The following is a 27,147-nucleotide window of genomic DNA, read 5'->3' on the forward strand; positions in this document are numbered from 1 at the left end:
AAAACATTAGTTAAAACTATAAATCTCAACCTTTTTCATTTAATTTAGTTTAAATGTAGTAAAATAACAAAAAAATAATTGTAACAAAAAAAACTAAAAATTACAAAAACGCACAAGAAAATTACTAAAACTTTCAAATTAAAACACAGAGTTTATTTTAAAAAATCTAAAAAAGAAATGTTAGTTTATCCTTTCTACTAGAAATCCTCAATCTTTCTGCTTTCTAACGGCTTCATGTGTCCATAAACTTTTAATTTTAACGTGACTTCAAGTATGCATCATTAAAGCCAGTAAATGTGGTGTTAATTGTAACATGAGTTTACCTCATGTACGAACGTCTCGGCTGGTTGCATCAGTAATAAAACAAGCATGTGATAATAAAACCACGTGAGCAATAAAACGTGAAAGTATCTTGAGCTTTTGTTAACCACGGACCTTATTTAAGGGATTTAACCAAAACCCCATTCACAAAACCCATTGAGCTCACTTCCGGGTTTTTGCCTACAAAGTGACGTCATAGTTCCCCCATTCTATTCAGCCATTAATATATTTGCATTATTTTGAATGATTTGAAGTAACGTCAGGTGGTATACGGAGCACCTTTACACACCTGCGAATCCTGGAGGACACGAGCACTGAAACGCATTGATGAGATCTTCACAGGTGCCTCCGTTTTCACATGGCGTGGACTCGCATTCGTTCACGTTAACTGAACAGTTGCCGCCTGTGAAACAGAATAGCTCAGATTACTAGGAGCTCTTTGAGAAGTCGATGTTAAGGATGCATCACAGGGATGTATCTGACCTGTAAATCCAGCATGGCAGTGGCACAGGTATCCAGCGGCGCTCTCATAGCTGAAGTCTGTGTCCAGTTCAGGCAGAACTCTGTAGTAGCTGGAGTTGGATCGCTGGAAACATTCGCCATCGTTCTCGCACGGCTGCGTTTCACACTCGTCCACATCAAGCTCACAGTTCTCTCCTTCATAGCCTGAAATAAATAACACGAGTTAAACTCGTGGAGAACTGACTTCATACAATACTAGTGTTGTTTTGGTATCATCGAGATATGATCATAGAAAATATTACAATTTATTCAAAGTATTAATAAAAAATATTTTAATTTTAGTTAAGTTTTTAGTAATTTTGTTGTGCCTTTTTGACATTATGATTACATTTATATTGTTTTTCAATTTTAATATCAGTTTTATTTGTAGTTACAGTTATCAAGTTCAATGAAATTAAAATTAGAAATGTTGGCTTGGCGATAAAAAAATTAAATTTTATTTTATTTCAGTTCAAAAAAACTGTTAAAATAAACAATAAAACAATATTTTGTTTATAATGTTTGTAAACATTCAGTTTTATTTATATTTTACATTATTTAATGTTATAATAAAAACAATGCAATTTTGGCCCGGTGTGACTTATAGTCAATAATTTTCTAGAAAATTCTGGACCACAAAACCAGTCTTAAGTAACACGGGTATATTTGTAGCAATAGCCAAAAATACACTGTATAGGTCAAAATGATCGATTTTTCTTTTATGCCAAAAACCATTAGGATATTAAGTAAAGATCATGTTCCATGAAGATGTTTTGTTCCTTTCCTACCATAAATATATCAAAACTTAATTTCTGATTAGTAACATGCATTGTTAAGAACTTCATTTGGACAACTTTAATAGCGATTTTCTCAAAAAAAAATTTGCACCCTCAGATTCCAGATTTTCTAATAGTTGTATCTTGGCCAAATATTGTCACATCCTATCAAAGCTGCTTTATTCAGCTTTCAAATTATGTATAAATCTCAATTTAAAAAATTACCCTAATAACTGGTTTTGTGGTCCAGGGTCACATCTACTCCAAAAAAAATCATGCATTCCATATTGTACATTCATAGTCTGAAATAGCATTTCATTTGGAGTTAATAGTTCTCTTTGTAATGTCCTACATGTTTCTCTAGGTGGCAGTGTTGTGTAACAGATCATTACCGATGAGCACAACATGATGCTGAGACATTATCACTGCATTATCATCTTTCTATAAAATGAGCCTTTACATGCATAAATAAACAATAAGTAAATGATGAACAGGTTAGAAATTGAAAACCGGTTACCAGGCCAGCAGAGACAGGTATAATGGTTAACTCCTTCCTGGCAGGTGGCACCATGTTGACAGGGGTCAGACGCACACTCTGGTATGTCAACATCACAGAAAGAGCCCACGAATCCAGTGCCACTGCAGTCACACTCATAGCTGGAATGCAAACACATCACAGACTGAAAAAATATCATTTTATACACTAGCTGGCTGGTTAATAAAGACAGACAGCAACTGTATTCGTGCAATTTTCTCAGACAGATCATTCACATTTCATTCCACTTTTACTTTCATACCCCCTGGCCCTTACACATACGATTTTAAGCCTTTCATTCATTACTACTTAAATGGATCTTTTTAAGCTTGAACCAATGTGTGGTTCTTAAACAGGGTTGCCAGGTCTTTGAAACAAAAAAAGCCCAGTTGCTATTCAAAACTAGCCCAAACATGTCTTTTTCATGGTTTCTGTGGCAAAATAGCGTTCCAGGGGGTAGGGGAGAATGCTTTACCCTGCAGAGCAAAAAACAACCCACAGCAACAATTTAAAAGACCAATTCTGGTTTATTCCTTGAATCACTGATCATATTAGTTAAGATGCTGACTAACAAAATAATACACTGGATAATTAGTAAATATACTGAATCTTCATTATCACAGCACTGACTGATTAGTTAAGGCACTGGTTGGTTGATTAATAAATGCACTTGTTTAGTTAAGACAATGAATGACTAGTTAAGGCACTGGTTGATTAGTTAAGGAACTGATTGATTAGTTAAGACATTGGTTGATCAGTTAAGGCACTGGTTGATTAGTTAAGGAACTGACTGATTAGTTAAGACATTGGTTGATTAGTCAAGGCACTGGTTGTTTGATTAATAAATGCACTAGTTTAGTTAAGACATTGACTGACCAGTTAGCCACAGATTGAAGAGTAATTGGTTGATTATTTAAGACACAGATTGATTAACCAAAGACTGTTTAGTTAAGACACTGGTTAAATAGTTAAAGCACTGATTGATTGGCTACTGATTGATTAGTTAAGGCACTGGTTGATTAGTTAAGAAATTTGTTGATCAGTAAAGGCACTGATTGATTAGTTAAGACATTGGTTGATCAGTTAAGGCGCTGGTTGATTAGTTAAGGCACTGGTTGATTAGTTTAGACACTGGTTGATTAGTTTAGACACTGGTTGATTAGTTAAGGCACTGGTTGATTAGTTAAGGCACTGACTGAATAGCTACAGATTGATTAATTTAGAAACTGATTCATTAATTAAGCCACTGGTTGATTAGTTAAGACACTGCTTGATTGGTTAAGGCAATAACTGACTAGCCACAGATTGATTCATTTAGAAACAGCTTTATTACTTAATGCACTGACTGATTAGCCACAGACTGATTAGTTTAGAAACTGATTGTTTAGTTAAGATAATCAACCAGTACCTGACTGAACAGGTACAGAATGATTAGTTTAGAAACTGATTTATTAATTAAGGCACTTGTTGATTAGTTAAGACATTGGTTGATTAATTAAACCACAAGTTGATTAGTTAAGGCACTAATTGACTAGCCAGAGACTGATTAGTTTAGACATTGGTTGATTAGTTAAGACATTGTTTGCTCAGTTAAGCCACTCATTGACAGACTGACTAGGTTAACCACTGGTTGATTAGTTAATGCATTGATTAACCACAGACTGATTTGTTTAAATCTTTTTATTTATTTATTATTAGTTAAGGTACTGATTGATTAGTCACAGGTTGATTCGTTAAGACACTGGTTAATTCATTAAAGCACTAGTTAAATAGTTAAGACATTGGTTGATTAGTAAAGGCACTGGTTAATTAGTTAAGACACTTGTTTAGTTTAGACACTGGTTGAATCATTAAAGCACTGCTTGATTATTTAAGACTTTGGTTGATTAGTTAGGGCATGGAATTGGCTGATTAGTTATGCCACTTGTTGTTTAGTTAAGACACTGGTTGATTCAATAAAAAAGCATTGGTTGATTAGTTAAGACATTTGTTGATTAGTTAAGGCACAGATTGATTAGGTAAGGACCTGATTAGCTCAGACATTGGTTGATAGGTTAAGACACTTATTGATTAGTTAAGACATTCAATGATCACTCATTGACACACTCGTAAAACCATTGGTTGATAAGTCAAGGCATTGACTAACCACAGACTGATTTGTTTAGAAAATTATTTATTAGTTAAGGTACTGATTGATTAGTCACAGATTGATTTGTTAAGACACTGGTGGATTCATTAAAGCACTAGTTAAATAGTTAAGACATTGGTTGATTAGTTAAGGCACTGGTTGTTTAGTTAAAGCACTTGTTGTTTAGTTAAGACACTGGTTGATTCATTAAAGAAATGGTTGATTAGTTAAGACTTTGGTTGATTAGTTAGGGCATGGAATTGGCTGATTAGTTATGCCACTTGTTGTTTAGTTAAGACACTGGTTGATTCAATAAAAAAAGCATTGGTTGATTAGTTAAGACATTTGTTGATTAGTTAAGGCACAGATTGATTAGGTAAGGACCTGATTAGCTCAGACATTGGTTGATAGGTTAAGACACTTATTGATTAGTTAAGACATTCAATGATCACTCATTGACACACTCGTAAAACCATTGGTTGATAAGTCAAGGCATTGACTAACCACAGACTGATTTGTTTAGAAAATTATTTATTAGTTAAGGTACTGATTGATTAGTCACAGATTGATTTGTTAAGACACTGGTTGATTCATTAAAGCACTAGTTAAATAGTTAAGACATTGGTTGATTAGTTAAGGCACTGGTTGTTTAGTTAAAGCACTTGTTGTTTAGTTAAGACACTGGTTGATTCATTAAAGAAATGGTTGATTAGTTAAGACTTTGGTTGATTAGTTAGGGCACTCGTTGATCAGTTACGCCACTTGTTTAGTTAAGACACTGGTTGATTCATTAAATAATTGGTTGATAGTCAAGATTTTGATTGATTAGTTAAGGCACCTTTTGTTTAGTTAAGACACTGGTTGATTCATTAAAGCATTGGTTGATTAGTTAAGACATTTGTTAATTAGTTAAGACAATAGTTGATTCATTAAAGCAGTGGTTGATTAGTTATGCCACTTGTTGTTTAGTTAAGACACTGGTTGATTCATTAAAACACTGGTTGATTAGTTAAGGCTTTAATTGATTAGTTAAGGCACTTGCTTAGTTAAGACACTGGTTGATTCATTAAAGCAGTGGTTGATTAGTTATGCCACTTGTTGTTTAGTTAAGACACTGGTTGATTCATTAAAGCATTGGTTGATTAGTTAAGACATTTGTTGATTAGTTAAGGCACTTGCTGTTTAGTTAAGACAATGGTTGATTCATTAAAGCACTGGTTGATTAGTTAAGACTTTAATTGATTAGTTAAAGCACTTGTTTAGTTAAGACACTGGTTGATTCATTAAAGCAGTGGTTGATTAGTTAAGACATTTGTTGATTAGTTAAGGCACTTGTTGTTTAGTTAAGACAATGGTTGATTCATTAAAGCACTGGTTGATTAGTTAAGGCACAGACTGATTAGATAAGGACCTGATTGACTAGCCAGAGATTGATTAGCTCAGACATTGGTTGATTGGTTAAGACACCGATTGATTAGCTAAATCACAGACTGGTTTAGTTAAGACAATAGCTAAACAATTAAAACATTGGTTGATTAGTTAAGAAACCAATTGATTATCAACTGACACTGGTTACAGCTAATAAAAGTACATTTTAAAGGCAGGTGTGTTGGAGGAAGGTTGAAACTAAACTCTACCAGTCAGTGGCCCTCTGGTTATTGATTAGTTGTCTGAAACCTCCATGATCAGATGGAGGCCGGAAAAATACACTCACCCATTCACCATATCCAGACACTTTCCTCCGTGCTGGCAGGGTGAACTGTCACACTCGTTGATGTTCAGCTCACAGTTGATGCCCTCGTATCCTGGCACACACTCACAGGTGTACAGACCCACATGATCGTGGCAGGTGGCGCCGTTCTGACAGGGATCTGCCTCACATTCATCAACATCAGCTTCACAGTTCACTCCTGCAGGATAAATCAACATACAGACTCACTCACAGAAGAAACTAGTCAATGTAGTCATCTCAAAATAGGTGCTGCTTCCATGATGGTTGTTTTGAATACACTGTTGTATTGTTTATGTGGCATTGCCATATCTATGTACAATGGTATATATGGTAACATTACCGTGGTCAAACGACTAAATGACTAAACCTTTTTGGGTGACATTAATGGCATTTCTTCTGCTTAAATGCCAAAAATTATATCTGTAGACAAATATAAATTGCATATGTTATGTAATACATTTCTATAAAACTGAAATTGTAATAAAATAATTTTAATAAGTGTTTTAATATATGTGCTGATTAGGCTGATTAGTTTAGAAACGGATTGTTCAGTTAAGATACTGGTTGATAAGTTAGGGCATTGACTGACTAGCCTCAAATTGATTAGTTTAGAAACTGATTTATTAGTTAAGGCACTGAGGCCCGGTTTCACAGACAGGGCTTAGACTAAACCAGGATTAGCAGATAGTTCAATTAGGATATTTAAGTAATTTTTATAAACATGCTTAGAAAAAAACATTACTGGTGTGCATCTTGAGACAAAACAAAGACACCGATATATTTTAAGATCAGTCAGTGCAAGTTTCTTTCAGTTCAAACAGCTCAGATTTACATTTTAATCTAGGACTAGGCTTAAGCCTTGTCTGTGAAACCGGGCCTGAATGATTAGCAACAGATTAGTTAGGACACTAGATGATTCATTAAAGTACTGGTAGATTAGTTATGGCATTGACTGATTAGTTTAGACACTAATAGTTAAAGACTGATTAATTAGTTAAAACATTATTTATGTAGACAAACATAAATATTTTAATAAAATCATTTAAATAAATATTTAGCAAATAAATAAGCATATAACTAATAGTTTATTTTTCTTTACACCTTTTTCTGCTTAAATGCCTGAAATTATTTTTGCAGACAAATGTAAATTGTCTATTTGTTCATAAAACATTTTATTAAGTTAAGTAAATTATTGTTATAAAATAATTGTAATAAATATGGTATAAATAATAAATAAATTAAATTAAATAATTATTTTTGAAAAAAGAAAAACATTTATTTGCAATCAAGCTGGTTGACGGAATGTCCAAGGAATCTCAAACATAAGAAATAATATATATATTCCATTTTATTTTTAATATATTATATATAATAATAATAATCAATATATTATATATTATATATTCTTTTTATTAATTTATTTTCTTAAATAATCAAACTCAAATATAAAAATTATTTTATTTTTATTATTTGATCAAATCTGTATATAATTCTCTGAATTATATAATGACCAAAAAATGAGCAGACTGTCATGTCAGACCGATGTTATACTTATAAGGTAATACAATATATTTAAGTTAATTTCAGAATATCCTGCATTGTAACACTTACAAGAAAATCTTGTTTATTGTCTTTATGCTTGTAAATGATGTTTTTTGTTGCAAAATTAAAATAAGAATAGTAATAAAATAATAATTTTGACAGTCCTAACCTGTAAATCCAATGAGACACTCGCAGATGTAGCGGTCTCTCCCATTGATGCACGTCCCGTTGTTCTCACAGGGTTGGGATGCGCACTCATTAATGTCAATGTCACAGTGATAACCTTGAAAGCCAGGTACGCAGTAGCATTGATACACATCAATCCCATCCTGACAGATGGCGCCGTTCCTGCAGGGCTGCGACAGACACTCATCAATATCTTCTTCACAATGTTGACCTCGGAAACCCGCGATGCACTGGCACTCGTACCCGGATGCCGCCCAAACGCAGGTGGCGTTATTATAGCACGGGTCATCGGCGCAGTCTCGCACCCTTGTCCCGCAGTCGTCCCCGCTGTATCCGCTGGGACAGTGGCACGAATATCCATCGACTCCATCTACGCAGTAGCTCTTGAGTCCCGTACAGGGGTTGCTCTCACATTCATTGATGTTTCGGGTGCAGTTTGGACCGTCAAAGCCGTCGGGACACAGACAGGTGTAGTTGTCAGTTCCTGGAGTGCTGAAGCAGCTGGACGGACAGCCTGCATTTTCGCACGGGTCATATAAATGCTCACAGTGTTCGCCGGTGTATACAGGCGGGGTTAAAGAGCAGAGACACAGGTAGCCGTTTAAAGCTGGGACGCAGGTGCTGTTGTTTTGGCATGGAGAGGACAGACACACGTCAGACGTGACCGTGCAGAACAGACCTACCGATACAAACTATAATTAGTGTATGTGTTAAAAAGCATTTTATAGGGATGATTTTACAAAGCAGTCATTATTAGAAGATTTTGTCTTTCTTTTTCTGTTTTTTTTTTTTTTTTTAATTGCAATGCCTTGATGGTTGTTTTGTACGGTTTAATAAAAAAAAAGAAATCAGAAAAAATGCATGCAATACACACTCCGAAGTTCCGATCTAAATCAAATGATTCACACTCCACGCTCCAAAGTACTTATCTGAATCAACAGATTCACAATCCCTGCTCTGAAGTTCCGATCTAAAACAAATGATTGGAGATCCGAACTCCGAAGTCCCAAACTGAATCAAATGATTCACGATCCACGCTTCACGTTCCAAAGTCCTTATCTAAATCGCGATGAAGTTCCGACCTGAATCAAAAGATTGACAAACCTGCTCTGAAGTCCCGATCTAAATCAAATGATTCGAAATCCACTTTCTGAAGTCATGATCTGAATCAACTGATTCGCGATCCCCAACTCTGAATTAAAAGATTCACAAACCCGCTCCAAAGTTCTGATCTAAAACAAATGATTGGAGATCCGAAGTCCCAAACTGAATCAAATGATTCACGATCCACGTTTCACGTTCCAAAGTCCATATCTAAATCGCGATGAAGTTCCGACCTGAATCAAAAGATTGACAAACCCGCTCCAAAATTCCGATCTAAATCAAAAGGTTCACAAACCTGCTCTGAAGTCCCGATCTAAATCAAATGATTCGAGATCCACTTTCTGAAGTCATGATCTGAATCAACTGATTCGCGATCCCCAACTCTGAATTAAAAGATTCACAAACCCGCTCCAAAGTTCTGATCTAAAACAAATGATTGATATCCACACTCCGAAGTCCCAAACTGAATCAAATGATTCGTGATGCATGCTCTGAAGCCCCGATCTGAATCAAATGATTCGAGATCTGCGCTCCATAGTTCTGATCTCAATCAAAAGATTCACACTCCCACTCCAAAGTTCCAATCTAAATCAAGTGATTCGGAATCTGCACTCCGAAATCCTAAACTGAATTGAATGATTCGCAATGCATTCTTTGAAGTCCTTATCTGAATCAACTGATTTGTGATCCCTGCTCTGAAGTTCCAATCTGAATCAAAGGTTTCAAAAATCTGCTCCAAAGTTCCGATCTAAATCAAATGATTCACAATCTGTGCTCTGTAGTCCCGTTCTGAATAATGATTCATGAACCATAATTTTAGATCGGGACTTCAGAGCGAGGTTCTTGAATCGTTTAATTTGCAAAATGATTTGCGAATTCACTCTGAAATGCTGATTTAAATCAAATGATTTGCTAGATATATGCACTCTGAATCAAATGATTCACGATCCGCATTATGAAGTCACAATCTGAATCAAAAGATTCACAAACCCGCTCCGAAGTTCTGATCTAAATCAAATGATTGGCGCTCCGCGCTCCATAGTCCCCTTCTGAATAATGATTTGCAACCCATAATTTACATCAGGACGCGGATTGTGAATCATTTAACTCGCGAAATGATTTGCAGGTCCACTCCGAAGTTCTAAAATCTGAATCAAATGATTTGCGATACGCAAAGTTCCAATCTAGATCAAACGATTCACAATTCATGCTCTGAAGTTCTGATCTGAATGAAAATATTTGTGATCCACGCTCTGTGTCCTGATTTAAGTAATGCTTCGTAAACCATCATTTGAGATCAGGACTCTGAGATCGCAAACCATTCAATTTGTGAAATGATTTGCAAACCTGTTCAGAGAGTGGGTGTTCAGTGACTGGACTGAAGCTATCCTTTTTATTGCAACTGGTGTTCTGCTGTGGGCGGAGTCACACAGACAAAACAAAAATAAACATTGAATGCACATTTCAAAGCAATTAAGGTCAAATTTACACTCATGAAATGAAAGACCTGTGACTCTGGCATAACTTGTTTGACCATCAAACCAACCACTTTCCCCTCACCATCTGGAGATTTAACCTCCGCACCACAGCATCTACTCAGAGTAAGTCAGGACAGTATAGAAGATTCACCCTAACAGAGTTAAAGCCTCTTAAAGAAACTTCCCATGAGTGAGACTCTGCCCTGCCTGTGAAGACCATGACACCTAATGAATCCTATTCGCACAGCAGGCTCGAACCTGACAGTCTATGTCACTAAAATCTCAGGTCCAGTATATGACAGCGCTACTAACCACACGCACATCGGGCTGCTGGCTGCAGATTTACACTGGGATTCCTTTAGGATAAAGGGGCTTGTCTTCACTAGTACTTCCACCAGCAGATGGGGAGCGTCTTACCAACTCTAGCTAAACCTCCACCAGATGCTCCGTCAATGGGTTATCAGCTTAACTGACCACCACTCACTGAGACTAATCCATCTTCATGCACGTGAAACATAAATATACCTTTCCATATAGATCTGTCATCCATAAAGCCTGTGGTGAGATCAGGACCAGTTTGATGTGGTTTAGTGCTGATTACTGGTGATTCAGGTTAAACACTCTAAATAAACTACAACTGTCATATTTTTATGATTGGGATATATTTAATGTACCCTGCTAATACAGACAAGCTACTTATCTAGATTAACCAGCAACTGGTTTCACCAAAGACGTCAATTCATGATTAAAACGAGACAAAAAACAAAGACATAACTCTGAAAACAAGACATAATATTTTACACAATTTTGCTTCAAAGACAATTTATTTTGTTCTAACCAAGGTACTAGTTATTAGGTATTATATTTGATAGTCGTGCAAATGTTCAACAATCAAAACTTTGCTAAAAACCTGTCACACACCATTTCTGTCATCTGATTAATAGACCTTTTTAGCGAGAAAAGCCTCTTTTAGTATAATTGTACACACATCCATCTTTGGCTTTAGTACATAGTTCTAAGAATCTCTTTTATCTTGCTAGTAATATTTCAAGATGAACACTTACTGGACTGAAGAAACTTAGATTTAGTTGATTATCCATGCAATTTTTTTTTTCAGAAAAATCAGTGAGTATCAAATATGATCATTAGGCTTTTGAGGAGCAATTGTTTGTTCATCTCTCAAGTAATAAATCAATAATCAATGTCTTTTGATAATCAAACTACACATTTAAATATCACCTTATTAAGACATTTTAGGGGAAATATAGAGTATTTATTATTTTTATAAAGATCTAAATGATTTTCATTACAAGCTATCAGAGTTTCATGATAATTTCTGTCTATATAAATATCAGCATCTGCACCAAATTCCATTGTTCTGCTCAGTTTGAATCTCTGAATAAAATCTAGCTGTTTTATCCCTTCATATTTAAACTTTTTCTATAATCGTTTACGCAAAGAAAAAAAAGTGACAAATGTTGTCACTGGTGGTGGTGGTATCTTTGAAAAAGGTTCTAATTATGGTAATAATATGTACACTTTAGGTACTAATACAGTTGAAGTCAAATGTTTACATAAAGGTTACAAAAGTTACAGAAGCTGCAAAATGTTAATAATTTTACCAAAATAAGAGGGATCATACAAAACGCATGCTATTTTTTTCACATTAAAAAATACGTTTAAATACAGTCTCTTGTTTGTCCTGAACAGTTAAACTGCCCTCTGTACTTCAGAAAAATCCTTCAGGTCCCAAAATTCTTTGGTTTTTCAGGATTTTTGCATATTTGAACCCTTTCCAACAATGACTGTATGATTTTGAGATCCATCTTTTGACACTGAGGACAACTGAGGGACTCATATACAACTATTACAGAAGGTTCAAACGCTCAATGATGGTTCAGAAGGAAACAGGATGCATTAAGAGCCGGGGGTGAAATCTTTTGAACAGAATTAGGATGTATACATTTTATTTATTTTGCCTAAATATATAATTTTTTTCATTTAGTACTGCCCTTCAGAATCTACAGAAGATACTTACATGTATCCCAGAAGACAAAATAAGTTAAATTTACCCTGATCTTCAAATTCAGAAAGTTTTGCACCCTCCGACTCCTTCTGAACCATCAGTGAGCGTTTGAACCTTCTGTAATAGTTGCATATGAGTCCCTCAGTTGTCCTCAGTGTGAAAAGATGGATCTCAAAATCATACAGTCATTGTTGGAAAGGGTTCAAATGCACAAAAATACTGGAAAACCAAAGAATTTGTGGGACCTGAAGGATTTTTCTGAAGAACAGCAGGCAGTTTAACTGTTCAGGACAAACAAGGGACTCATGAACAACTATCACTAAACAAAAAGCACAGCTGTGGATCATTCAGGTAGCAATACAGTATTAAGAATCAAGTGTATGTAAACTTTTGGATGGATTTGAAATATCTTACTTAAGTCAGGTACTAAATAAAAAATAACATGCATTTTTATATTCCCTCTTATTTTGGTAAAATAATTAACATTTTGCAGATTCTGAAAGATGTACAGTATGTAAACTTTTGACTTCAATTGTTAATACTTTTAAGATACTAATATGCACTCTTTAGGGGCAAGTAAGGTTCCACCTCAGTGACAGGTGTTCAATAAACTTTTGCATTTCATAAAATTAGCAACTATTTAATATATCAAGTGTTAAAGGGTTAAAGACATTTAGTCATTTTTACAGGACAACAAAAACACTGACAGAGAAAAGTTTTTGCATAAAGTGAAGGACACATTTAAACATCAGTCACTGGCCTTCACACTTTCAGTCGACAAAGAACAGAGACAGAATCTGTGTCAGGAGGTCTAGTAATGACCGTGAATGACCTACAGTCTCTAATCCAGGATCATCTGCTCTGAGAGAAGAAAAAGACACAGACAGACAGACAGACAAAGAGAGGAGAGCTTTAGTGAGAGACTTGAACACTGATCTAAACACAATTCTCTGCTACTTTGTCAGCCACAGCTGTCAATAAAACAAACAGATGTTGCTGTTGTTCAAATAAACAGGAAGATCAGAAGTCTAGACGGGGCAGACAGAGCTTATTCGGATGGGCTTCAGAAGCTTCACTTTCAAATCAAGTCAAATGAAATACTCTAGTAAACAACGTCTCAGACTAGCAGAAGAGACTTCAAACCCCTCACAGAGACATATGGTATGAACCCTCAGGACAGAAGACTGTATCAGACCCCCGTCCAGAGAAAACCAGACAGGGGCCACTATAGACCATCCTTTAATAAACACATGCCATTCAGTATTATTTGGTACTTTGTGGTCTTATCAGTAAACACAAGCTTTTACCACGGATAAAATGTAATCAAATAGTGGATACGGTCATTTGGGCTTCATCAAAGTCTGCATGTTTTCCTCACAATTTCAGCATTAAGTCGTGCAGCAGACCAATAAAGAGCTATTAGAAAAGCAGAAGTGATCCTAAATCACATATCTGCACACAAACATACATTAAAATCAATTGAACTGAAGTTTCGCCAAATCCTGTTTTGATTAAAACACTAAAGCTGTCTGTAATGAACACACAGGTAGAGTCTCTTGCTTGCATTTCATATGCAGGCTCTTTCTGTCTTGTTATTGTTTTCCTTGTCATATTCAGTCTGCTGTTATTACCAACTCCAGAACAAATTAATCAAATTTGTGCCTACATAATAAATAAAGATGGATTCAAAAGCCTGTATAGAGTACATATAATATAATCTTTTGCTCTTTTTGAGTCCTAATAGTTCAGATACAATGTGAAAAGTAAAAAAAAAAAGTCTCTTATGCTCATTAAGGCTGCATTTATTTGGTCAAAAATACAGAAAAATACAGTAATATTGCAAAATATTAATAAAATATAAAATAATGTTTTTTATTTTAATACTCTTTAAAATAGAATTTATTCATGTGATGCAAAGCTGAATTTTCATCAGCTGTTACTCCAGTTTTCAGTGTCACATGATCCTTCAGAAATCATTCCAGTATGCTGATTTTTCTTTGAAACCTGTGATTCTTTTTTCAGGATTCTTTAAGGAATAACAAGTTAAAAAGAACAGCATCTATTCAAAATATAAATCTTTTTTAACAATGTAAATCTATGCATTCACTTTTTATTAATTTAACACATCCTTGGTGAATAAAAGTACTGATGTCTTTCAAAAAGATAAAGAACAGTAGTGTATATTTTTAGAAAACCTTCCTATTTTAAATAAATGCTGTTCTTTTTAATGATTGTTCCTTTTATTGATCAAAGAATCCTGAAAAATCACAGGTTCCAAAAAAAAATTAAACAGCACAACGGTTTTTAACATTGATAATAAATCAGCATAAAAGTGATACTGAAGACTGGAGTAATAAGGCTGAGAATTTAGCTTTGCATCACAGGAATAAATTACATTTTCAAATGTGTTCACATAGAAAACAGTTGTTTTAAATTGAAATACTATTTCACAATATTACATTTTTTTCTGTATTTTTGATCAAATAACTGCAGCCTTGATGAGCATAAGAACTGTCTTTAAAAACCATTAAGAATCTTACTGATCCCAAAATTTGAGTGACAGCATATATCCAACTTTATGTATAGACCTGTGCGACTTTTAAACTACTGTTGGGAGATAATTTCAAATGCCTTTTTGCATATGTTTCTATCTCATTTGTAAACAAAGTGATTGTGTTAAAAGGAAGAGCTGCAGCTGGTCTTCATCACAAACTCATTTTGGCTTGTGAAACTCAACACAGCACCATTAGTGTGTGCCCCGCTCTGAAGATGCTTTTGTTTTTGTGATTCAGGAGGAGCGCTGTGCTCTTTAACCTGAGTTAGTCTGCTCTTCTGATATCTAAAGCCCTGATGCCCTCTGACCTCTCTGTGTCCGACAGCTGTCAGAGACATGAGCCTCCTCTGAGAGATTGATGAACCCAGCGGCTGGTACGGACTCACACCCACCGGAGAGAAATAAGAAAACACACACGTGCCAGGACAAAACTGGAAGAATGAGTTACTGGATTGATTGTAAAGGTCATTGCTGATCTATAGATCCAAACTAGAGTTTGCACAATTGGTTTATTTATTAATTTATTTTTTGTAAAACCTTTAAAATAAATAATAATAAATTAAATTAAATAATAAACAAAAGAAACAATACTTAGATACAGTACAGATCTCTATGTTTATATTTTAACCTAAACTTTGTACATGTTATGCATCAACTGCCCGATTTGTTATATACCGTAGACATATACCATATATGTGACCCTGGCACAAAACCAGTCAATTCTTTGAAATTGAGATTTATACTAAATTAAAATGCTTACAATTGATCTATGGTTTGGGATAGGACAATATTTGGCCAAGATACAACTATTTGAAAATCTAGAATCTGAGGGTGGAAAAAACAAAATATTGAGAAAATTGCCTTTAAAGTTGTCCAAATGATGTTCTTAACAATGCATATTACTAATCAAAAATTAGGTTTTAATATATATACAGGAGGAAATTTACAAATTTTTGGGGCATAAAAGAAAAAAATACATTTTGACCCATACAAAGGTATCTTTTGGCTATTGCTACAAATATACCCGTGCTACTTAAGACTGGTTTCGAGGTCCAGGGTCACATATATGATACATAACAAGAAATTAATAATATTATTAATATGAAATTAATAATTTTATTCAGCAAGGATGCATTAAAGTGATTAAAATCTTGCATACTTAAGTCTCTTTTTTGGTAAAACCTTACGTTTTTCCAATAAATCAAAAATGTATTCTTCACATCTCACCACTCGAACTGATGTTTAACAACCATCTTTTGTAGTGTTGACTTGCCCAATCACACATTGGTGGGTGGAGTTAGTGTAAACAGCCTTTGCCAACAAGGTGGGCTATTTGTACTTCGTGTAAATAGACGCTCCAACAAATAAAATTAAAAACAAGTGATAGTCACTGGGGCCCTGGACATCTGTGTCGCCCTGATACAATTCCAGAGAACATCCCTCTATACTGAAAAAATGATTTTCCTCTACAGTAGTCAACATTTGAAGTGGATCAAAACCTTTCATCAAAGCTGTCCTAAAACCAAAACAACACCCGTTCTTGCCTAAGGACAACTTTGATGATTCATTTCAAATGTTGACTACTGTACAGTGGCATCAATCTACTAATGCATCACAAACATGTTTCTGGAGATGGGTTTTATGAAACTAAGCACTTGCAAAACAACAGTAACTCCCCGGAGAAGGAATTTCACATGTTGTTTTCAAACACAAACCAAGTCTATCCCGTCACGGTCACGGCTTCATCACAGCTTAAAGACACAATGCAGCGCATTCAGTCAAAAACATGCGAGCTGCTATTCCACTTAAGCACAAAGAGTGAAGTGGCAGCGCTCTCCAACGGGGTTTCCATGGCGATGGTCAACTATGCCGCGCGTCTCGCCCTGCGCTTTCAATCTGTCCAGAAGCACCCAGAATTCAGGCTTCCCGCAAATGCAGAAATAGGTCATAGCTTCATTAGGGAGGAGCGCTAAAGAAATCACTTACACTAAAACCCCCACTAGAACAATGAGACACACTCATTAGATGACGCACCGCTGTCTCATTCATAAGCTAATGATAAACTGTGAGAAACAGCTCATTAGTGGTGAGTATCACGTTTACTACCATCAATGTGTGTGTCATTCTTCGGTGTTTGTGTGCGCTGGTGCTTTATATCATGATGAGAAGCACCGTTATCACCTGCTGAACCTGAAAACAGGTGAAAAAGTACCCAAACACACATTAAAGGAGGAACCAGAGTCATATCCAACCACTATCAACTACACTCTACACCCTAGAAACAGCCTAACAACCACCCACAACTCCCTAGAAAAGTCTAACAACCCCCATCAATACACGCTACCCCCAAAAAACAGCTTAACACCCTAGAATCAACTTAGCAATGCGCTAGCAACCATCCGAACACTGTAGAAAGTCTAGCAACCCCTATCAACTACACCCTAGAAACAGACTAACAACCACCTGCAACTCCTTAAAAAAAGTCTACACGCTACACCCTAAAAAACAGCTTTACAAACACCTAGAATCAACTTAGCCACGCCCTTGCAACCATCCGAACACAGCAGAAAATCTAGCAACCCATTCAACTACACACTACACCCTAGAAACTGCCTAACAACCACCCACAACACCCTAGAATCAACTTATCAACACCCTAGTAACAATCCCAACACCAAAGAAAGCCTATCAACCCCATCAATTACACAATACCCCCTAGAAACAGCCTGGCGACCACTCACAACACCCTAGAATCAATCTAGCAACGCCCTAGTAACATTCCCAACACTGTAGAAAGCCTAGCAACCCCCATCAACTACACACTACAACCTAGAAACAGCCTAGCAACCACCCACAATGCCCCAGTGACAACCCAAACAACATAGGAAAATCTGGCTACCACCCACAAAAGCCACCCACCCTAAAAAGTCTAGCAACACCCTATCACCTACACACTACACATCAGTAACATTCTAGAAACCACCCTTAACTCTTAACACCATAAAAAAAATCTGGCAACCTCTTATCAACTACACACTATACTTTGGAAACAGCTTAGGAAACACTCTAGCAACCACCCACAATACTGCACAAAGTATAGCAAGCCCTTATGAACTACACACTAAACCTGGCAATGACCCACAACACCCTAGAAACTACACGCTACTCTAGAAACAGTCTAGCAACCCTAGAAAAAACTTAGCAACACCCTAGTGACCACCCCTACACCCCAGAAATAGCCAGCAACCACTTATAACACCCTAGAATCAACCTAGCAACATCCTAGTGACATCCCCAACACTGTAGAAAGCCTAGTAACCCCCATCAACTACATAATACACCCTAGAAGCAGCCTAGCAACCACCACAACAACCTAGCAATGCCTTAGCAACACCCTGGCCACCACCCACAACACCACAGAAAACCTAGCAACACCTTATCACCTATCACAAGTCTAGCAACCTCTTACCAACTACACCAACACCCCATGTGTCTCAAAATATTACATTCAGTTTGTCCAGTACACTCTATTAAAGTATTTGAAAAGTATGCTAAAATGTAATTCTTTTTCTTAAGGGAACCACTCATGACATCCTGTAGGAGGTGATGCATAGAAACAGCTCATGCATAGAAACCATCAAACAACGAGACTCCAATTAAAATGATGCATTACTACAGTTTACATCCAAAACCATGTGTTTGTGCTACGTTTACCCTCAGACCGAGTGACAGAAACACGCTGAGGAGCCCAGCAGCGTCTGAATGGACAGTGAATGAGTGTTTGTGCTGAATGCTGTGTGTGTCACACCGAGGGGCTTTTCTGATTATCACTCATTCTAAACAATCTGACGGCCAGCTGGCTGCACTTGTCCTCTACATGCGCTCATGCCCAATTACTGCACCCTCACCACACAAATACACATACAGAGACCATCAACTCTATCTTTCTCTCCTTCTCACACTAAACGCATCTGCCTACGGGACAAAACAACCTGCCAGCTGCAGATGCTCAACTTAATGCACAACTCATCAAAGAGCCACTCGTTGTTTTGAATCTTTTAATTACACACTGAAATGGAGGTGCTTGATGAAGAGAATTCACGTTATGATTATATATCTAAAAGTCTAATAATAATAAACCACTGCACTTTTTATGAACTCCTATGGAATATGTGCACTTTCAATTATTCATTTGTCACACCACAGGACAACTAAAGTGAACTGCACAAATTCTAATAGTGAAAAACAAACTGTTACAGAAATATTTATACACACTTTCTTATTCATTCATATACACTTTGACCAAAAATGCTGATGTTAAAAAAAGTTTATGGAAATTATAAGCATAAACTTCTTGTTTTCTACTGTTCAAAAGTTTGGGGTCTGTAAGATGTTTTAATGTTCTTGAAAGAAATCTCTTCTGCTAAACAAGGCTGTGTTTATTTATCAAAAATCAGAAAAGCCATTAAATATTATTGCAATTTAAAATAACCGTTTTCTATTTCAGTGTTAAAATGTAATTTATTGATGCGATCAAAGCTGAAATTTTCTGCATCATTACTCCAGTCTTCAGAATGCATTCTAATATGCTGGTTTGCTGTTCAAGAAACATTTCTGATTATTTCAATAGGTAAAAAATGCTTATGCTGCTTCATATTTTTGTGGAAACTGTGATACAATTTATTTTTTCAGGATTCTTTGATGAATATAAAGTTTAAAAGAACATCTTTTATTTAAATAGATATCTTTTGTAACATTATAAATGTCTTTACTGTCACTTTTGATCAACTTAACACATCCTTGCTGAACACAAACATTAATTTCTTTAAAAAACAACTTACTGACACCAAACAATTGAACAGCAGTGAGTATAAAAATGTCACTAATGTCACTTTTTCTAGGAAAATTAAATAAAAATAAACTATATGTCATAAAGTTGCATCTTACCCAGTTTAAACATCAATGACAGCAGAACTGCTCTTTTATATCGTAAATAGATCGGTCCAAACTCCATGTCCTGAAGTTAATTTTGACTTCCAGCCTCTAAACTCGCAAACACCCACTGCAATCCGCCTGCATCATCGTGCTTTCATCCCGCGTGAGTGAACTTCTGTCTGTCCGCTGCTGGTGGTTTACTCTCCACGGTTTGATTGAAAACACAGTGTGGATGTTTGCCAGGGGAATCCTTTATCCCGCTCGTATCAAACCCTCGCCTGCTGGCTGTCAGATCTTTATCCTCTTCTCTCTCTCTCGAGCTATATCTGTCACTCTTTCCCTCACTTTGATTGTCTTAGTCACTAAAGAACTCCACCCTCTCTCTCTCTCCCTCCCTCTATGTTTGAGTGCATCTCACTCACTCACTCTCTCTCTCTCTAGGAGGCAGATGGCCAGTTCCTCTTACCATCTTTGCGTGACCTTCATCACAAATGAGTGTTAGTCTAAGCTAATAGCAACTGTTAAACCTGACAGCGTTTGGATAGTTGACAGAGAACATGCATATATATATTTACTTTGTCAACTATACAAATGCTGTTGAGTTACACATAATCAGTGTTGGGGAAAGTTACTTTTAAAAGTAATGCATTACAATATTGAGTTACTCTCTAACAAAGTAACTAATTACATTAGTTACTTTTTATGGAAAAAAATATGTTACGTGACTTTTGCGTTACTTTTCAAATCTGGACAGGGCTTGCTTGTTTGTTTTTAATATAAAAAGTTATATTTTTGGCAAATGCAAATGCCTTTTCACACCAAAAGCATCAGGCTTAGAGAAAAGTAAATTTACGTCTGTACATCGATGTGTGTGTGTCATTCTGCAGTGTTTGTGTGTGCTAGTGCTTGCTTTATATCATGAGACACACTATTATCACCTGCTGGACCAGAAAACAGGTGAAAAAGTACCCAAACACATATTAAAGGAGGGACTCGAGCCATATCCACCCACTTTAAACTACACCCTACATCCTAGAAACAGCTTAACAACCACCCACAACTCCCTAGAAAAGTCTAGCAACCCCCATCAACGACATCCTACACCCTATAAACAGCTTAACAACAACCTAGAATCAACTTAGCGATGCCCTAACAACCATCCCAACACTACAGAAAGTCTAGTAACCTCCATTAACTACACGGTAAACCCTAGAAACAGCCTAACAACCACCCACAAATCCCTAGAAAAGTCTAGCAATCGCCATCAACTACACGCTATACCCTAGAAACAGCTTAACAACCCCCTAGAATCAACATAGCAACACCCTAGCAACCATCTGAACACTGTAAAGTCTAGCAACCCCCATCAACTACACACTACACCCTAGAAACAGCCTAACAACCACCCGAAACTCATTAAAAAAAGTCTAGAAAGCCCCATCAACTACACGCTACACCCTAAAAAACAGCTTAACAAAACCCCCTAGAATCAACTTAGCAATGCCCTAGCAACCATCCGAACATTGTAAAGTCTAGCAACCCCCATCAACTACACACTACACCCTAGAAACAGCCTAACAACCACCCGAAACTCATTAAAAAAAGTCTAGCAATCGCCATCAACTACACGCTATACCCTAGAAACAGCTTAACAACCCCCTAGAATCAACATAGCAACACCCTAGCAACCATCTGAACACTGTAAAGTCTAGCAACCCCCATCAACTACACACTACACCCTAGAAACAGCCTAACAACCACCCGAAACTCATTAAAAAAAGTCTAGAAAGCCCCATCAACTACACGCTTCACCCTAAAAAACAGCTTAACAAAACCCCCTAGAATCAACTTAGCAATGCCCTAGCAACCATCCGAACATTGTAGAAAGTCTAGCAACACTTATCAACTAAACCCTAGAAACAGCCTAACAACCACCCACAAATCCCTAGAAAAGTCTAGCAATCGCCATCAACTACACGCTATACCCTAGAAACAGCTTAACAACCCCCTAGAATCAACATAGCAACACCCTAGCAACCATCTGAACACTGTAAAGTCTAGCAACCCCCATCAACTACACACTACACCCTAGAAACAGCCTAACAACCACCAGAAACTCATTAAAAAAAGTCTAGAAAGCCCCATCAACTACACGCTACACCCTAAAAAACAGCTTAACAAAACCCCCTAGAATCAACTTAGCAATGCCCTAGCAACCATCCGAACATTGTAAAGTCTAGCAACCCCCATCAACTACACACTATACCCTAGAAACAGCCTAACAACCACCCGAAACTCATTAAAAAAAGTCTAGCAATTGCCATCAACTACACGCTATACCCTAGAAACAGCTTAACAACCCCCTAGAATCAACATAGCAACACCCTAGCAACCATCTGAACACTGTAAAGTCTAGCAACCCCCATCAACTACACACTACACCCTAGAAACAGCCTAACAACCACCCGAAACTCATTAAAAAAAGTCTAGAAAGCCCCATCAACTACACGCTTCACCCTAAAAAACAGCTTAACAAACCCCCTAGAATCAACTTAGCAATGCCCTAGCAACCATCCGAACATTGTAGAAAGTCTAGCAACACTTATCAACTAAACCCTAGAAACAGCCTAACAACCACCCACAAATCCCTAGAAAAGTCTAGCAATCGCCATCAACTACACGCTATACCCTAGAAACAGCTTAACAACCCCCTAGAATCAACATAGCAACACCCTAGCAACCATCTGAACACTGTAAAGTCTAGCAACCCCCATCAACTACACACTACACCCTAGAAACAGCCTAACAACCACCAGAAACTCATTAAAAAAAGTCTAGAAAGCCCCATCAACTACACGCTACACCCTAAAAAACAGCTTAACAAAACCCCCTAGAATCAACTTAGCAATGCCCTAGCAACCATCCGAACATTGTAAAGTCTAGCAACCCCCATCAACTACACACTATACCCTAGAAACAGCCTAACAACCACCCGAAACTCATTAAAAAAAGTCTAGCAATTGCCATCAACTACACGCTATACCCTAGAAACAGCTTAACAACCCCCTAGAATCAACATAGCAACACCCTAGCAACCATCTGAACACTGTAAAGTCTAGCAACCCCCATCAACTACACACTACACCCTAGAAACAGCCTAACAACCACCCGAAACTCATTAAAAAAAGTCTAGAAAGCCCCATCAACTACACGCTTCACCCTAAAAAACAGCTTAACAAAACCCCCTAGAATCAACTTAGCAATGCCCTAGCAACCATCCGAACATTGTAGAAAGTCTAGCAACACTTATCAACTAAACCCTAGAAACAGCCTAACAACCACCCACAAATCCCTAGAAAAGTCTAGCAATCGCCATCAACTACACGCTATACCCTAGAAACAGCTTAACAACCCCCTAGAATCAACATAGCAACACCCTAGCAACCATCTGAACACTGTAAAGTCTAGCAACCCCCATCAACTACACACTACACCCTAGAAACAGCCTAACAACCACCAGAAACTCATTAAAAAAAGTCTAGAAAGCCCCATCAACTACACGCTACACCCTAAAAAACAGCTTAACAAAACCCCCTAGAATCACCTTAGCAATGCCCTAGCAACCATTCGAACATTGTAGAAAGTCTAGCAACACTTATCAACTAAACCCTACAAACAGACTAACAACCACCCGCAACTCCTTAAAAAAAAAAGTCTAGAAAGCCCCATCAACTGCACGTTACACGTTGGATAGTTGACAGAGAACATGCATATATATTTACTTTGTCAGCTATACAAATGCTGTTGAGTTACATATGGTTAATAAAATGGTATTAAATACATAAAGGATATTTGTATTATTTAACATATTGCATTATTGCAGGTTTGCTTGAATCTCACTGTCTTTTATTTTATTTTGAGGAATACTGTATCTTTTTTTTTGTGAGTGATTTTTTTTTTTTGCATGTTTACATGCAAAAAAAAGTAACATCTTACTCACAATTTCTCTCAATATGGGGACAAGAGAGCTTTTAATCAATAAATGGGGGGAAAAAGTAACTGGCGTTACTTATTTGAAAAAGCAACTCAGATAATTTCTTGTCAATTAAAAACGCTACTTTACTAGTTACCTGGAAAAAGTAATATTATTACGTAACTTGCGTTACTTGTAATGCATGCAGCATCACATACTGCATCCTTTTACATCATTTCATGCTCTCATGTCTTTTAAATATGCATGAATACTAATAATTATTATTATATAAATACATTATTAAATGAATCTAATTAATGATGAGAATATTCATTTTTGAGTGAACTATCCCTCATAATCCTTTAACATAATCAGCGATTCACTGAGGCCTTTAACACGGGTCTGATCTCTAATCGGATCTCAGTTGTCTCTCTGGGTGCTGCATGGGAACGAGAGCAGACGCTGGTTAATTAACGTCCTGGTGTAAATACAGGTATCCGCCATTCAAGCAGCGCCGCAGGCCAGACTCCTTCTGCATTCCTCACAGGACCGTCATTAAACTCCAGCGGGGTGTTTCTCTGTTTCGGGACCCTTCTCAGGGGCTGAAAAACGTTCCAGACATTTTATTCAAATCAGGAAGATTAAGAGCTTTACTACACATTCTTGTGTAAGGTGTTTAACGTTAAATGAAGTTGTAGAAAGATGTTTTGCATAATGTTTGTTCCTATACAACATAAAAACCACATGATAATAACCTGATAAACACACACATGACAATATATTACATATATGGAAATTTGTGTATCGATCTAGTTCACATAAACTTTACATACACCTTGCAGAATCTGCTAAATGTTTATTTTACCAAAAAAAAGGGGGATCATACAAAATGCATGTTATTTTAAATTTAGTACTGACCTGAATAAGATGTTTCACCTAAAACTATAAAAATGACCCTGTTCAAAAGTTTACATTCACTTGATTCTTAATACTGTGTTGTTTCCTGAATGATCCACAGCGGTGTTGTTTTGTTTAGTGATAGTTGTTCATGAGTCTCTTGTTTGTCCTGAACAGTTTAACTGCCTGCTGTTCTTCAGAAAAGTTTTTCAGGTCCCACAAATTCTGTTTTTTTCAGCATTTTTGTGTATTTTGAACCCTTTCCAACAATGACTGTATGATTTTGAGATCCATCTTTTGACACTGAGGACAACTGAGGGACTCATATGCAACTATTACAGAAGGTTCAAACGCTCACAGATGCTTCAGAAGAAACAACTATGCATTAAGAGCCAGGGGTGAAAACTTTTGAACAGAATGGAGATGAGTACATTTTTCTTATTGCGCCTTGGTCAAGAACTACAAACACTAATCAAACGCATTAAAAAACTACAAGCATGCCGGATGTGCGCGACCATGTGGTTAGGTAGAGATGTTTCGAAAAAGGGGTTTAAATTACTTATAATCAGCATTTAACCTTGTAAAAAAATATTTACTTAATGTTATCTGTTATATTTCATCTGCAACAGCAATGTGAACTATTATAAACACTGTTTGGTCGTTACATTTTTATCATTATGTAGAAAATACATACAGAGTTTTCATCATGAAAGACCTGCGAATGGTAGGATGCAAAATTAAATTAAATGTGGAGGATGTTAACTGTGACAGGATGACTGACAAGCCAGTTTAAGACGCAGCTGTGTGACGTGATAGTATGTCCCAAAGCTTGCCTACTTTTCTACTACACACTCAAAAGTGTGTACTTTTTCTTCACCAAAACAGTACATTACTTTAAGTTTTGATATAATTACGGTAGGAAATTTACAAAATATGTTCATGGAACATGATCTTCACTTAACATTCTGATGTATGGCATAAAAGAAAAATCAATCATTTTGACCCATACAAAGTATTTTTGGCTATTGCTACAAATATACAGTACCAGGGTCACATATGTGAGAAGTAAAACCATTAAATGTCATTTAGTATCACATGCATAAGTAACATAAGGCCCCTTTAAGAAGGTAATGGCGCGTGAGTGGCAGTATGAAGTGTGCTGTAATCCGTCTTATGTCGACTGCCTCACTCAGCACTACTACTGACTAATGTCATTATTACAGCATCAACCACAGCTCAGTGAGGGAATAAACAACGGTCAGGAGATAATGAAGCCCTGATGACTCAAAACACACTACTGACCAATCTACACACACACAGAGACTGAAGCAGCTACACATCTGACCCGGTCACCGCTAGGAGTGACTCTGAATCACGATGGAGTGAGTAAACGCAGAAAGAGTGTGAGACTGAGCCTGATGCTCTTAGAGATCTGCTCCGTAAATCCATCAGGACCTTATCAGACTTAGAGAACTGCGCTGATTTAAAGGGCTTTCCAAAACACTCACTTTACAATTAAAATGGTCACTTTATCAGCAGCCTATTACTGTTGTATTCATGGATGCAGCTATGAAGCCGCTGGTTTGCTTCAGGGCAGGGGCGTTGATCATCTGAAACCTGAACAAATAAGATAGGACAATATTTGGTGAAGATACAACTATTTAAAAATCAAAATAATGAGAAAATTGCCTTTAAAGTTGTGCAAATGAAGTTCTTAGCAGTGCATATTACTGATCAAAAATTAAGTTTTAATATATTTATGGTAGGAAATTTATAAATATCTTAATGGAACATGATCTTTACTTAATACCCTAATGATTTTTGGCATAAAAGAAAAATCGATAATTTTGACCCATACAATGTATTTTTGGCTATTGCTACAAATATACCTGTTCTACTTAAGAGTGGTTTTGCGGTCCAGGGTTACATTTGATTGATCTGGTTTTATGGCTCAGAAAGTCCGATATAGTAAGAATATGAAAAAATAGCTCAGTTTTTTTTTCAGATGCCCAAACTGAGCAAAAATATGCAATTTACTGCAGATGCTGATACTTTTTGCTTATAAGGTAAATCTGTGAGATCTTTATAATATTACAGCAGATATTCGTCATCATTCTATATCTCCAATAATTTCTTAGTAAGATGATCAAAATATACAATGCAGTACAAAGATGATTAAGAGTTTGAGAGAACAAACGAATGTTCCTCAAAAGCCTGATGATCATATTTGAGACTGATAGATTTTTCTAAAAAAAAATTACATCTGGAGTGAAGCAAAGCTGCTTCAGTAAGTGTTAATCTGCAAATATTACTAGTTATTCTTATGTTTACTTTATTAAAGGGATAGTTCACCCAAAAATGAAAATTTGATGTGTATCTGCTTAACCCCAGGGCATCCAAGATGTAGGTGACTTTGTTTCCTCAGCAGAACACAAACGAAGATTTTTAACGAAAACCGG

General features: G+C 36.5%; 1 protein-coding gene across 1 annotated transcript in view; it reads right to left on the reverse strand.

Annotated features, from left to right (window-relative positions):
* Positions 1-27,147, reverse strand: part of crb2b (crumbs cell polarity complex component 2b) — a 67,911-nt gene that overhangs the window by 28,002 nt on the left and 12,762 nt on the right. The window contains exons 3-8 of the mRNA XM_073819895.1: positions 10,386-10,417; positions 7,705-8,400; positions 5,976-6,171; positions 2,116-2,255; positions 805-987; positions 611-724 (exon numbers count right to left, since the gene is read on the reverse strand). Of these exons, the coding sequence (XP_073675996.1) occupies positions 611-724; positions 805-987; positions 2,116-2,255; positions 5,976-6,171; positions 7,705-8,400; positions 10,386-10,417 (1,361 nt within the window). The remainder of the gene's footprint in view (positions 1-610; positions 725-804; positions 988-2,115; positions 2,256-5,975; positions 6,172-7,704; positions 8,401-10,385; positions 10,418-27,147) is intronic.

This window comes from Garra rufa, chromosome 15 (genome assembly GCF_049309525.1).
Source record: "Garra rufa chromosome 15, GarRuf1.0, whole genome shotgun sequence".
NCBI lineage: Eukaryota > Metazoa > Chordata > Actinopteri > Cypriniformes > Cyprinidae > Garra > Garra rufa.